We start from the raw sequence: 15,863 nt of genomic DNA, 5'->3' as shown, positions 1-15,863 counted from the left end.
TGGTGTTGCCCGAGTTTTGTAAGGTGAATTGTTAACCTCGGACCAATGGTGCTCCGGTGATATAGAATGTATATATTTTTAACATGAATTTTTTTTTTTTTTTTTTTTCATTGAGAAAATAAATGCTTCCTTCGGGGAACCCCCGTATGGCGAATCACATTCGCCGGGTCGGGGTAAGTAACTTATACTTATTCATCGCCTAATGCTCTGAGCGGTAGCAAGTTCAACACCAGGGTATTGTCGACGAAAAGCACGATAAACAGTTGTTGCGGACTCACACTTCGCGAACCTTAGAGCACAAAACGACTTCTGTTGTGCAGTCGCCATCTTGACAAACACTGAAGTGGCGGCCGAAGGAAGGGTGTTAGCGCTACCTGTCGGCAACTGCGTGAAACTCGAGATTTCCCTCTTTCTACCTATACATAATTCGACTTTTTGGAATTTGACATTTTGCGTTTATAAACTGAAGTTGAACTTTCAATCACTTTGCAATGTAAATATAAATATTTTGTTTGTTGGTTTCCTTCCTATTTTTTCTTTTTCATGTAGCTGCATGAACACACTTCAAACTTTATATAACGATCAAAAAAGTGGGGAGAATATAAATATAATACCGATTACACTCATAAGATAGAATGTAAAGGTACAACTTGATATTACCTAATTCATTGTGATACTTTATATTAAAATAAAAAAGGTAAAAGATTATTTTAATAACGACAAATTTAAAAAAAAATCCTTGGAAAGTGAATGGCGGTTGCGCCACGTGATGTGCCATCAGACAATAGATTATTTTTAGACCTACTGGGGGGAAGAACGCCCAAGTCCCTTGGGGTGACAGAGTGAATGTTCTTCATCTATGTATTTATACGAGTTTTTTGTTTGTTTCTACCTTTTTTAACCAGTTTTTATTGTGTTTTTGTATTAGTTTGTACTTGTGTTTTTGTCAAATAAAATAATTTGTGAAATTAATTAATGGTCATAGGCGGTGATACGGAGGGGGGGCTGATCTAATATATGAATTGACATCATCCTCATCATGGCCCCCCCCCCCCCCCAGACTTCCAAGTCTATCTCCGCCTATGTTAATGGTATGATTAATTTAACGGTAAAATTAGAAAAATTAATTCCTTCTAATTAATTACATTAACACATAGAAAACGCATTATCATAGCAGGGCAGTGGTCTTCGAAGCGTACGTCGAGGCTCCTAAGGGCGTCGCGTTGAACGACAATGATGTCGATGAATGCACAAAACCAATATCATCCTAGGGGGTGCGAGAAGGTAAATCATATTGCACTGGGGTTTCGGAACAGAGAAAAAAGGTTAAGAACCACTGCTCTAGGCCATTTTATAGGTATTATATAGTAAACCACACTTTTTATAGCAATATTGGTTGATTTTTTATAAATTTTTAAAATGAGTCATTGACTTTTCACGCAGCTTATATTTTGAAAATGCCCCCCCCCCCCTTTTGAATTTAGTACGAGTTATAAGTAAGTATCAATACCTTAGCCACTTGTTCGGGAGGAACAGCCGTTGCTTCGTTGAGAGGAATAGCCGGAATCCAGGATTTGTTGATGGCATCGGACACTCTCTGGATATTCGATGCGCCAGTACCATCTACCATACCTAAGATAACAACACGACATTGTAATGTTAAAGTAATGTTTGTCTTTTTTTTCTGTATTATGAACAATACATAAAATACAGGGCGACCCAAAAATTGGCTGTTCCCATTTAAAAAAACGGAAAACAGGAACGTACTTTTGCTGAATTGTGCTTGAGGAAACAGTAAACTTTCAGTCAGAGAGAATTTCGATATCAGTTACGAATGATGATAAACAGATGGCGGGAAAAACGAAAATACTCTATTTTGAAATACCGTTTGCTACAACCACGTGGTGGGCTATCAGAAGGAAATTCGCTGAAACATCTTATTAGCCCCAAGATGGCCTAAATTGAATTCAGACAGAATTTGGGAAGTAGTTGCAAAATTCGGAACAGGCGGCACTGCAACATGGGAAAACTAAAATGTGATACTGTATTTTCATAATCCCAGCTGAGAAGTTCACATGCCTTTCTGAGAATTTTGTTCTGTGACCCAGGGCCGGAACTAGAAGATGGGGGCAAAGTTGGCAACTGCCCCGACCGGCAAACTTAAATCTTCGGAGAAACAGAATAAATAAACTGATATAAAATTATCGAATCTTACAGTAGAGGCATCTTGCAGTGGAGTGCGAAATCACGTTTACGCACCCTCCCCCCCATACACAAATGCACTGCAGTGACTACACCATGTTATCGCTGCAACTACAAATGATGGAAATTTTGAAAATACCATATTCACGTTTTTTCAGGCTGCAGTGCCATCTGTTGCTAAAATTTGTGATTAATTTTGAAATTCTGTCGGACTAAAAAAACCTGAATATTCACGAGCCTGATGCGATTCGAATTTTGCATTATATATACACTCTACCCTCAAGTATGCACATATTCTGTAATCCGCCATATACAAGGCAGACATCACAAAATCTTTTTCTCAGTGTGTAAGTAACCATCGATTGAGAATGTAAATTGTGTTCGGCAAGAACATATCAGGCTCGAACTCTTGACATTTCCCTCATAAAATCGATCCGGTCTGCAATTTCACACATAAAACGCGGTGCTGTACTTCGAACAGAAAACAAACAAGAAATGCATCATCAAGGCGGAGCGTATTTTAAAGCTATTATCTATCAAGCGCACACTGTTGGTGAAAAATAACCGTACAGAGTGCGTCGAGAAGTTTTCACAGGCGGGGCACGTACCAATCATCCTCGTGCTGTTTTCATCAGGTGTTCCGCATTCATTGCCTGCCTTCAGTACTGGGAAAAGATCGGTCATGTACTTGATGGTCAGGTCCATGTGCCCACAGCTATCGTAAACCTGCAAACCTGTAAAAGATCGAAGAATAAATTCCCGAGTTTTCGCATTGTATAAATAACTAGCTATAATACCCGGCGTTGCCCGGGTTTTCTTCAATGAGGCTTTTTTGGATCACGTGATATCTCCCTCTCTTTTTCTTGAGGGACATACAAACCGTGTCCAAGTTAACCAATATGGCGACCTGCGCGATTCATGAAATAAACAAATCTAGATTTACACAGAAACGTAGCAATGAATATATATTTTCTTTTTTTTAAGGGGCGCTAGGTATTTCGATAAACCTCCACCCCCTGAACTTCAAGTTATCCATCTGTCTGTTCCAGCTTCCAAAAATCCTTAGTTAAAGCTGTGGAATTTTTTCGATGCACTTTTCACGGGCTCATAACTAATTTTAAAATATCCTAACCCACATGAATTTATGCAAATAAATATCAAAAGAGACAATATGGAGACATTAATTTTCATACTTGAGAAGATATAAATGAAATCAATGATATTGCTCGAATATCCAACTCAAAAGTATAGGTTTGGCTAATTACTTCATATTTAATCTCCTGGGCTTCCTATATCTCTAAGCGAACTGAATATTTCAAAAACCGAGAATTCAATACAATTTTAAAAATTATTGATGTGACAGAAAACCCCACTAAATTGCAGCATTTCTACAGTAAAATCGACAATTTTAGCACTGATTTCTATGAGGATCACCCTTTTCCTGACTCTCAAAGCGATGCTGATGATGATTATGACGTCTATTCAAAAAGTCTCATTACTGAGAGTATATTGAAAATGTGGCAAACCATTATAAAGGCATAAACTATTATACATATACTAACAGGATTAAAGAAGTGACAAACCGTTGTAAAGGCATATACACGTCTGAAACGCATTGCTAGGGAACCACGGTAACCAAAGTAAACGTTCGTAAAGTGATTGTTGAGGTCCAAAAACCATTGTTGCCCGACAGTTTTTTGCCCATTTGGGGCATTTGCCCTACTCTGACGAAATTTTAAAGTAGCCTATCGTTCAAGTCGGGTCCCATTTGGTATATATGCAAAATTTGGCGACGATCGATCTAAAATTGTAGGTTTGTATAGAGAACATACACACACACAGACACACAGAAAATCAATTTTATATATATAGATGACTAGCTGATACCCGGCGACGTTGCCCGCCCCGTAAAAAAATTATATATGTATACCTTAATAATTATTTAACGACTGGCAGCTGGAGTAGAACATTTTTATTCTCAATTTTTGTCACCGTAGTTGTTGTTCTCTGCTATTAGTGACGTCCCATGTCCAGCGAATATTATTCAAACGCGTTTTAAGCATTTTCTAAATTGAAACTATACCTATACTATGGGCGGTTGATGAGATAAAGGCCGCATTAGCACTTACAGGATACCCTGCATATAGGCTAGCAGAAATACCCGGCGCTCTTCCCAGGTTTTCTTCAATTACTGGGAGGATTGGAAATGCGACAAACCGTTATAAATGAATAAACTGTTATAATAACAGAATTAAAGGTGTGACAAACCATTGTAAAGGCATATATTCACGTCTGAAACGCATTGTTGGAAACCACGGTAACCAAAGTAAACGTTCCGAAAGTGATTGTTGAGGCCCCCAAAACCATTGTTGCCCGACAGTTTTTCGCCCATTTCGGGCATTTGCCCAGCTCTGACGAACTTTTAAAGTAGCCTACGGTTCAATCCCGGTCCTGTTTGGTATATGTGCAAAATCTGGCGACGATCGGTCTAAAACTGTAGATTTGTATAAAGAGCATACATACATACATACATACATACTTTCACATTTATATATAAGATAATGCATATGCAAAACAGTCTCAAAATAAGAGCAAACTTGCAAGTTCTTCGGTCCAAATGTAAAAATTGCGTTGCAAGGAATGCCTAATTTTGGCCTAGAGTGTGATCTGGCCAAATTGTGATCTCGTGGGGGCAACATGTGAACGTAAAGACTAGAGAGTAAGTTTTTTATGTATGTGTGTCTGAGTAGAGAGAAGAAATTTCTTGTCATGTCCGGCAAAAACGTCTGTGGGGCTCTCAAAAAAAAAAAACATTTCCGCGGTCCATTCTTAAAAAATTTTGCAAATAAAATGCTCCGCAACCTTTTGCTAGTATTTTTCTCGGGAAAATCATCTGCAAGAAAGCAAAACGGAAACGCTTTCCGTCCTGACGCGATTGGTCGAATCAGGACAACTTTTCATACGGTCATTTTCACGGGAGAAGGGACGGGCGGGGGGATAGATTGAATGTGTGTAACTGTTAGAGGGAGCATGGCCACTAAAATAGGCTAGGATCTTTGGTGGGCCCCTTCTGCAGTAAATTTAGAGCATGAAAAAAAAAGAAAATTATATCTCGGGCCCTGTCAACCCCACCCTTGTAGGGGGCCATGGGGTTGATGACGAAGGAAAGAGGGAAGGTGTTGGGTGCGACCGCACCTGTCGCACAACCCTAAGGGCGGCTCTGTGTGTGCTTGTCCTGATCAAAAATTACTTTTCAAAAGTTAATTAAAAAGTTCGCTCACAGATGGCGCTATATGATTGCGTTCGAATCAGATACGGGACTTCAGTAGAGGGAGAGGCAACACCTGCTATAGTTGCCGTTGCTCAAACTCGTATGTAGGAAAGGGGAAGAGTACGTTGAGTTGCATGTTCATTAATTATTTGGGGGGGGGGCACTCTCATAAAATTCATTGGGTATGCGGGGTGAAATATCAATAATCTCCAGGTTCTGGTGCCTATGCCGCAAGCACCGTATACACTCGAGTAAAAAGCCAAGTTTTTTGGTTCAAAAAAGTTCCTATGTTGGAGGGGGTTCGACTTATACATGGGTCAGTTTTTGAGGAAAAAAAAACTCAATTCGAGTTTTGCTTTCTACAGCTGCCTGATATACGATTGAAAAAAGGTTCAAGATATTACCAACACTCTTCCCCATAGCAGGGGTGCACCAATTCCGGCTCGCTGTCTCCGAAGCATCGTGGGGGGGGGGGGGGGACCCCGGGCCGAGCAATGCATTGAGACCCCTACAAGTTTGACAACTGGTTGTGCAGTAATTGTTATTCAAGGTAATCTAAGGTTGCCCCCCCCCCCCTCCATGCACCAAGAGCGGCCCGGGGTAGGCATATACATTGAGACCGTTGCCGGTCAATTTGTCGCATTCAACTTGTCGCGCTCAACTCGTCGCGCCTTAATTTGTCGCGGTACAAATTCGTCGCAGTGCCAATTCGTCGCGGTACAAGTTTGTCGCAGTATCAATTCGTCGCAATACAAATTTGTCGCAGTGTCAATTCGTCGCGGTACAAATTTGTCGCAGCTCCAATTCGTCGCGATACAAATTCGTCGCAGCTCCAATTCGTAGCTGTACAAGTTTTCCGCCGTGTCAATTCGTCGTGACGTCAATTTATATATTACAGCGCAGAATCAATTCGTCGAACCGTCGATTCTTCACTGTACATGTTCCACGCGAGCTTGTATGTAGGTTTTTGTCTTACACGTGAAATAAAAACATGAACAAAAGTGTACACGCAGTTAACTGAAAATAATTAATTTTTGTCAATGCAGAAAGGTCATCGAAATTAAAATTACATTTAAAAATTTAACTGCATATAAAAGTTTAATTATATTTGAAAATTCGGTTATAAAAATTTGAAATGTTAAATAATTGATTTTTGCTGTGATAAAATTTCAATATCATGTGGAAAAATTTCGGTTTGTATGATATTCCCCAAATTACAGTGAGCCTATCTTTAACGGTAAATTTCTATCTGCCCCATGGGCTCGAGAGTTTCTCCCCACCCCCCTTTGAGAGTCACCAACATTTACAGTATCTCCATAAGAACCTGAAATATTTAATTAATTAATAATTCAATTAAATTAATATTTAATTTTCACCGTATAAGCCGCACTTCCCGCTTTTGTTGGGATTTCTATTTCTCACAGCGAAGGGAGTTGGGCGCAGATCAAGGATGGAAATGTACAGTGCTTATGAATGACGATTCGATGAAGTTTTCATAATGCCCACAGGATGAGCACCGACAAAGGCAATGTAATCACCAATAAGAAAGATGACTATGGGTCAGTCGCCGCATAGATACAATATAACCATTAATCTTATGTTTATAATCAGTCGCATATCTTTGGCTGGCTTGTTTGAATAATTTCACATAGTTTTCATTAGCGTCTAAGCTTTTGGTACAAGGTTGGTGTGCTTGGTCTACATATTTCTGTTGGCATAAACATGGAATTTTGCAAAACCGAACGTGGAAATGATATGTTGGTTTACGTGTGTGGTTAAAAGTTTTTTTACCCCATAATTCATGTTCCGAAATTATAAAAACTTTTAATGCAATTCAAAATGAATTAGACTATTATTAATTTTCTTTATTTGAGTTTTTTGTTGTATCTTAAAGAGAGATACAGGTTATAAGGATGACAAAAAATAATGTAGTACTTTTTAAAATTAAATTGTTTGAATTCAATTTAAATTGCAATAAATTGAAATCTTCTATGTATCATCTTTTATGTATCTTCTAAAAATTATGGTAGTTCAAAATACCATCACGTATTATTCTATAAATCATCATCGGGTTTTTACTGCGATATTCCCGTATATAAGTGTAAATAAAATGATACTCAAAGCACTGAAAATAAATAAAGGTTTAGATATTGTGGAGTGTTTATATGTACGATACGAATTGTTTTTAAAATTAAAATTATCCTAATAAATTTTTATAGTTTTCCCACCTGTGGGCTCTTTAAACCTTGCCTTCCTTCTTCCCTTCTAATTCATGTTCTTGATCACCAATTACTTAATTTTGGTCACGCCCTTTCACTTGAACTTGTCATCTTGGGATAAAGCCCGCATACCCCCCTCCCCACCTAGGAAATATACCTCTGAATATAATAATCTTACATTGTCTGTTAATGTTAATTCACTTGTATTGTAAGAAGAAATTTTTACTAATCGTTGACTGGAGCCGTAGACCAAGCACACCAGCCTTGTGTCAAAAGCTTAGACGCTAATGAAAACTATGTGAAAATATTCAAACAAGCCAGTCAAAGATATGCGACTGATTATAAACATAAGATCAATGGTTATATTGTATCTATGCGACTGACCCATAGTCATCTTTCTTATTGGTGATTACATTTCCTTTGTCGGTGCTCATCCTGTGGGCATTATGAAAACTTCATCGAATTGTCATTCATAAGCGCTGTACATTTCCATCCTTGATCTGCGCCCAACTCCCTTCGCTGTGAGAAATCCCAACAAAAGCGGGAAGTGCGGCTTATACGGTGAAAATTAAATATTAATTTAATTGAATTATTAATTAATTAAATATTTCAGGTTCTTATGGAGATACTGTAATGGGGCAGATAGAAATTTACCGTTAAAAGATAGGCTCACTGTAATTTGGGGAATATCATACAAACCGAAATTTTTCCACATGATATTGAAATTTTATCGCAGCAAAAATCAATTATTTAACATTTCAAATTTTCATAACCGAATTTCCAAATATAATTAAACTTTTATATGCAATTAAATTTTTAAATGTAATTGATATTGTAATTTTAATTTCGACTGTCATGTACATGAAGAATAATGATCTAATTAAAAGTCTGATTTCATTCTTTTTACTCGAGAGTTGTTACTTTAGAGTTGAAAAAAAAAATCAAAAATCGATTGACATTTGCAGTGGTGTCAGAGACAGAGATGCTGTTGGTGCCCAGGGTACTTTATGGAATGGGTATGAGCACCCAGAGAAATGATTCAGAAATCAAAATTTCCTACTTCAAGATAAAGACAAGAACCCACAAGTTCCAAACACTTCCAGCATTCTTGGCCAGTCAAAGGTGCCGACATGAAGGAAACATTGAGGAGGTGGGGGGGGGGGGGGGCTGAAAATCGCCATTCATTCCGTTTATAAGGGACTCAAATCCCGACAAAAAGTGGGAAATGCGGCTTATACGGTGAAAATTAAAATTTAAAAATTTATTTGATCTCAATTTTTTATTTGGGTGAGCTCTTCAACATCCCTCACTGCGAGAAATGGAAATCCCGACAGAGATGCGATTTATATGGTAAAAATTAAAATTTAAAAATTTAATGACTTCAATGAATACTTTCCTTCATTTGTTAAAAATTAAAACAGATGGGCAGGGGGAACATTTCCAATAAATGAGAAAAAAAATTAGTTCCATTTTTTACGCCTAAAGCACCTACCCTATTTATAAGATCACAACAAACATATGAATTTTAAAGTTATTCAAATTTGTACCGCGACGAAATGAGCATGCGACAAATTTGTACCGCGACGAAATGAGCATGCGACAAATTTGTACCGCGACGAAATGAGCATGCGACAAATTTGTACCGCGACGAAATGAGCATGCGACAAATTTGTACCGCGACGAAATGTGCCTGCGTCAAATTTGTACCGCGACAAGTTTGTAGCACGGCGAATTGACCTAGACCCCATTGAGACGGCACTGCGTGAAAGGTGTTTCCCAACCCGTTGGCTGCCAACGTGCGCCCATGAATCAAGACGGCCCCTTAAACGAAAAACAGGCAATACTCTTCCGAGTCTTGAATCTTGAGCGGCACACGCACGTGCTGGAAATATGGCACTTTTGTCTCCCGAAGTGGCTCCATAAATAACTATGACAGTATTTTATTTTATTATTCTGGCTTTTCTGCACATTTCTAGTGGCCTATTTACAGGGGGCTTAGTGGGCCCAGGGCGGCAAAATTTGAGGAATGAGCATCCAAAAAATTTAGTAGAATGGAAGAGAAGCAAAATTTGTATCACCCTAAATACATCCGCCTCTGCCGAGACAGAGGCAGACTAGAGAGTTTGCAAGCACGTGAATGAGAAAAAAAGTGACGTAGAACGTGAACAAGCATGTGAGTGACCTACAGAGGACCTACAGCACACGGAGACTGTATAAAAAGCTAATTTTTTTGATATATTTTAATAACTATCAACATAATTTTCTAAGAGTGGAAGTATATGCCTCTAAAATCAACGGTTCTCCATTTAAATACCATATGCTCTATTTGCTATGCACCCTGCATATGATTTTCTAGTAGCACGTTCTGTGTATCATTGTCTATGTATATTTTGCTGTCTGTAAATGTGTTGTGTGAGAATAAATGAATTTTTTCCAACGCGGGCATTGCGCTCAAATTGCGCAAGTGACAGAGCCCGGCCGTGTTCAGTAAGTAAGTGGCACGTGCACACCGAAGCAATCTTGTAAGTTCGAGATGGAAAATGTTCGAGTTCTATATAGGGGTGCACTTAGTTTAAAATAAAATCGATGGTTTTCGCGATACGTCCCATTTTTTATTAGTGAATTCCGTAGTATATCCAAGTTTCTCGGTTGCATGATCCGGCGGTGACCCGCCCCCCCCCCCCGCAGCCTGTTTGCTGGTAATTGGTTCTCCTAAAAGAAACTTATTATAAATAAAAGACAACAGCTGCAAATTATTAAATAAACGCTATTGCGCTTTATTGAAACAATCGTCCGCACTCGCATTTCACGCGAATCTATTGGACAGAAGATGAGGTATTTTTTTTCTAGAAAAAAGAAACGACTTTTACGGTTCGATACGAAGATAGAAAAAAGAACGTCGAAACGCAAGGGATAAGAAACTGTTCGTTCGATCTCGTGGGGGGGGGGGGCTGTAATGAATTCACAGTCACGTCGGATGCACGTGCGCAAAATACGGCAACGGATAAATGCTGTGTGTAGGTAGGCCCAAGAGAAGGGCGAGACATTCACTGGCTCTCATTCACATATTACGAGTTTCACTTAATCCTGTGTAACTCCGAAAGGAAACGATTTTGTCTTTGATAGTATCACAGCTTCTTCTCTATATGGATTCTAACAGCATCTAAATCATTGTGGCCAAATGTGGCCCTCGCGATCATCTGATGTGGCCTCAATCTAATTTTGTTAAAAGTGAACTAAGCGCGATACGTGAAAAAATCCTCGCAAGTGACCCCGCGGGACATTTATACATGACTTAAGTGAACTGAGGCGCTTTTCCAGATCCGTCAAGTGACCGCGGCATATTTACAGATCACTTAAGTAGCCCACTAGGGCATTTTAAGATCACTTAAGTGATCCGCGACATAGTTAAGGGTCATTTGGGTAACCACTGACATATTTACAGTAACCTGCAACCCAGTTTCAGAGCACTTGGCGGCTCGCGGCACATTTATAGATCATATAAGTGACCCGCGATGGCACTGTTCCAGAGCACTTAAGTGGGCCCTGACACATTCAAAAACCAATGAAGTGGCCCACACTCTCTGAAAGGTTGAGTACCCTTGATCCCCCAGCAAAGTGGTTTTCAACTTTTGAGACCGTGAAACTGAAATGAAAGATTTAATGAATTTCACGGGCCACGAGGGCAGCAATTAGATACCTATCTATCAGTGGTGGGGCGTCACAGAAAATTCTGGGGCCGCCACACATAATCCTTTTGAATTTTATTGTGAACGTGCAATCTACTATTTTTGTTGATCAAATTAGTTTTTCATCATCTATTCTGAACGAAAATAATAATGCTGTACCAACGTAGCATTAACGTAAATTGCGTTAGTTAAGGTGTGACGTGCAACACACGTTTCTCTTACGAGTTGAATGGTGTCACTATCCCGGATGCAACCAAGGTCACCGATTTGGGAATTCTCATTGACGAGGGGCTTAGGTTTATTGAACATTGTTCAGCGGTGGTCAAAAAAGCGAATAGAATGCTCGGTCTCATTTTCGAAAAGGTCTCTCCGCGTTCTCCTAAAGTCATTCTTCCGCTTTTCCGAGGCTTAGTTCGTCCTGGACTGGAGTATGCTGTAAGGTTTTGGAGACCATGTCTACAGAGGGACATAGAATTGGTTGAAGGGGTGCAGAGAAGAGCTGCGCGTGTCCTTAGGGGTCATTCAAGTGTTACGTCAGCATCTAGGGAGGGGGTTTCGGATTTGCTGACTTTTGGTGACAAGGGGGAAGGGGGGGTTTGAAGGTTGCTTACGTCATCAATCACCCTTTTTGAAGATATGAAATATTCTAAGCTGCTGACGAAATTTTGCTGACAAGGGGGGGGGAGGGAGGTCAGTGTTTTGCTGACAAGGAGGGGGGGGGGGGTCAAAAATGGCTAAAAATATGCTTACGTAATACCTGAATGGCCCCTTATTGGCACATGCAGCTTGATTTATGAAGAAAGACTTCGTTTTTTGATTATCTTTACATTGAAGGAACGTGGGGATATGATCGAAGTGATATAAATTTTCAACGGAATGGATCATGATTAATTAATGCACCGTTAATCAGCTGCGTCGACAAGAGGACACTAATATCGTTTGGTAATGGACAGTTCCAGGTTGTGGTATCGCAAGGAATTTTTCTCTAATAGGGTTGTCAATAAATGGAATAGCTTACCTCCAGGGGTCGTGAATTCTAACACATTTTGCACGTTCAAAAAGTAGTACGATAGACATAGTGGGACAAATCGCGAATCTATTCATACTTAGAAAAAGACAACCATAATCTTTTATTATATTATATATTAGTTTTTTTTTGAGTGATATATGCTTTTACATTGGGTATTTTGGCGATATTCGACATTACTATTTTCTAAGAGGTACAATTTTCCAGCCACCTCGTTAGGCGATTTACCTGTTGTGGCCTTTGCGTTTGTATTTAAACGAGCCTAACCGATATTTTTCTACTTTGAAGATTCAGCAGTTGCCATCAGCGCAATCGCTTATTATCAATTGTGAAAAAATTTATACTCTTCTGTCAATATTATATTTTAGTTCAACACGTATGCCCCGGGTGGTAGCGAAAGGGTGAAGTTGATATCGAATTAATTTGAAGAACTAAATTGATGGCTTTAAATTTTCTTGGGAGGTACGCGCCTTCGCGCCCTCATCGGGAGCCTCTCCTGGTACCTATAAAGGTGGCACTTACCAAAAGAACACATTTTTTCTAGTCCGAAATTTACATAATAGTTCACCACTTAGAGAGAGGAAGCATCTTATTCGAAGGTCAAAAGAATGGCTCTCTTAGAGAGCTTTTACCGTAGAAATAATGTACTTAAACAGCCGGGATACCTGCTAGCCACTCTGCTAAACTGCGATATTATGAATTTTAAATAGCTTCTATTCCTTGAAATTCCTATTCAATCGTATTTTATGTCGGTTATTTTTCGAGATGGTTCGCTACTCCTTTAAAGGGGCTCTGGGGGGAGGGGCATGCATTGAAGACCCCGACCCTTGAAGCAAGAAAAAAAGGGGATAGGTCTGTAGATCATTATTTAGATTTTATTTTGTAAGATCGATATCTAAGAAAAACTCGCTTACAGGAGATACGGCTTATGGAAACGAGAAAGCTACCTCCGATAAGAACTTAGGGTCTGCAACCGTTCAGAAATCGTAGGTGGGAGTCCAAGTTCCAAGCGAAATATTGTATAACTGTGATTGATAAAAAAAAACTGCTGAAAATCATCCAAATGGTTGACAATTTTGCCCCTTTTGAACATGCGCTTCTTACCCAACTTGACGCCAGGTATGAACGACTGTGAAACGGGTCGCCGCCCGCTGCTCGTGTCGTATCCGCTGTCCTGGTTCAAGGTCTTGACCGCCCACCGCAACGCCTCGTAGTAGTGAAGGCCCACGTCCGAAACCCGCTGACTGCACCCGAACACTCCGCCGCCCTCTCCGTGAACGTCCAGCAGGGCCCCGATTAGGACGTCCGCGTCGGGCTCGACATCTACGATGAGCTGCTGCTTGTCATCTACGGCTGAGCACGTCTCGGAGGGTTCGGTGAGCTGACCCCGGGCCAGCGCTGCCACCACGAGCAAAAGCAGCCAGGCCGGCTGGCTCGGCCTGGTGGTCATCCTCTTTTGTCCTGCGAGAGAGAAGAAAAAAAAAACATTTGAATTTTTGGATGAAAAGACGTCTACAGATTACGACAATTTCAGCCAAAAAACAAGTAGCCTTCACATTCACACGAAATACAAAAAGTAAAAATGCATGATCTTATAGCACGATCTAAATACACGATCTAATTAAAATATCGGGAATAATTTACAACGAATAGTTTTGCGCTACCATGTTCCTATCTCGATCAGTACTGTTCCGAATGCGTTATCATGTTCATTCTGAAGGCTCTAGCCGCGTTCACAACATTTCAAGTATGTTATCATGTTCATTCCGAAAGGTCCGACTACGATCAGAATAATTCCGAATGCGCAGTCATATTTTTTCGAAAGGTCCAGCCCCATTCAAAACTATTCTGAATGCGATATCGTGTTCCTCCCGAAAGGTCCGACCTGGACCAGAACTATTCCAAATGCGTTATCGTGTTGCCCTAAAGATTCCTGTTCCGATCAGAACTATTCCGATGCATTATCATATTCATCTTCATCAGAACTATATTCCAAATGCTTTTCATGTTCCTCACGAAAGGTCAGACCAATTCCGAATACGTTATCGTGTTCATTCCGAAAGCTCCAGCCTCGTTCAAAACTATTCAGAATGCGTTATTATGTGCATCCTGAAAGGTACGCCCTCGATAACAACTATTCCGATTACGTTATCGTGTTCATCCCCAGATCTCCACTCTTATATACTATACCAAATGCATTATCGTGCTTCTCCTAAAAAAAACTGCCGTTTCGATCAGAACTATTCCGAATGCGTTATCACGTTTCTCCCCAAGAGCTCCGACCTCGATCAGAACTATTCCGAAAGCTACAGCCTCGTTCAAGACTATTCCGATTTTCGAATTATGTCATTATTTACGGACGAACTGCGTACTTTTGCTCATACTGCAGGATCTTTCGTAAGGTACTTATTGTAAAGAAGCAGAACTGAACATGTATCCGCCATTTCATTGCCTCGCTACGTCTGTGTTAAACCTCACGTGTCAGACAGCATGTCGCTAAGGTCTTAGGCCAATGGCCAGTTCTTGTGCGTATTATAATTATACACATATTAAGAGGCGTTCGCCCTAGATGCTTATGAATCTTCTTGAGAAGAAGAGTTTAATCTCTCTCTTTTTGGCATCACGTCACTCTCGGGCTTCTGTATAAATCCTACTTAAAGTCATCTAAAAAATCCATTTTAAGGACATTACAACCGATCGCATCCCAAAAAAGGATTCTATTCAACGTGGTTTATGTTTTTTCGGATTACGTTCGAAAATGTACAGTAAAATACACGGAAGCCATACATTGCCCAAATGTGTGTGTGTGTGTGTGTATTGCGAGCTAAAGGATATAAAGAGGAATTAACGCCTTCCCAATGTATAATTTCCCGGCAATCAGCCGATTACTAAACAAATCGATCGGTCGACCGATCAAAAGAACCAGAAATAAATGCTTAAGGAGCTGTGTTGGTTGGTTAGTACGTCGAGGGGGGAGGGGGTGAGAGAGAACAACTTAGCAGTTTGCTGACCCGTTTCCAATCCCGTAATTTTGCCATCACCACTTGAGGCGCCATATTGCAGTGGGATAAGAACAACAAAAGTACGCGAATCAAGGTGCTTACTTACGTTAACGGAATAAAGCTTCCGGAACAAAAACCCACGCGGTCTCCGATGCGTGAATATTTTTTCTCTCGTTTCGTCATTTAAATTAAAAAAAAAAAAAGGTACACGAACAATAATAGAGATTACGTTGTTATTTGTATTTTTCCACGAGTTTGCGACGACGGGGAAGTATAAGTGTATGTAAAGCTGGAGAAAGAATGTGTACACACACACTATACGTAACATACATTAATCCAAAGTTCGTTTCTTTGTTTTGCGTCATTCAAAACGACGTCCCCAAGGCGTCACTTGACCCGCAAACAAAGACGACATCCACTTTTTCTGCAATGAGTGGAATGTCTTATCGTGAT

General features: G+C 40.0%; 1 protein-coding gene across 1 annotated transcript in view; it reads right to left on the bottom strand.

The window, feature by feature from the left end:
• Positions 1-15,863, bottom strand: part of LOC149086301 (uncharacterized) — a 122,510-nt gene that overhangs the window by 31,946 nt on the left and 74,701 nt on the right. Inside the window, exons 2-4 of the mRNA XM_089232326.1 lie at positions 13,513-13,869; positions 2,811-2,936; positions 1,511-1,632 (exon numbers count right to left, since the gene is read on the bottom strand). Of these exons, the coding sequence (XP_089088452.1) occupies positions 1,511-1,632; positions 2,811-2,936; positions 13,513-13,858 (594 nt within the window). The 5' untranslated portion in view covers positions 13,859-13,869. The remainder of the gene's footprint in view (positions 1-1,510; positions 1,633-2,810; positions 2,937-13,512; positions 13,870-15,863) is intronic.

Source organism: Pholcus phalangioides, unplaced genomic scaffold (genome assembly GCF_987345545.1).
Source record: "Pholcus phalangioides strain wild (caught in Gottingen) unplaced genomic scaffold, Ppha-v1.0 ptg000005l_1, whole genome shotgun sequence".
NCBI classification, from domain to species: domain Eukaryota; kingdom Metazoa; phylum Arthropoda; class Arachnida; order Araneae; family Pholcidae; genus Pholcus; species Pholcus phalangioides.
The sequence above is the reverse complement of the archived record's forward strand: the minus strand, read 5'-3'. Positions and strand labels throughout refer to the sequence as shown.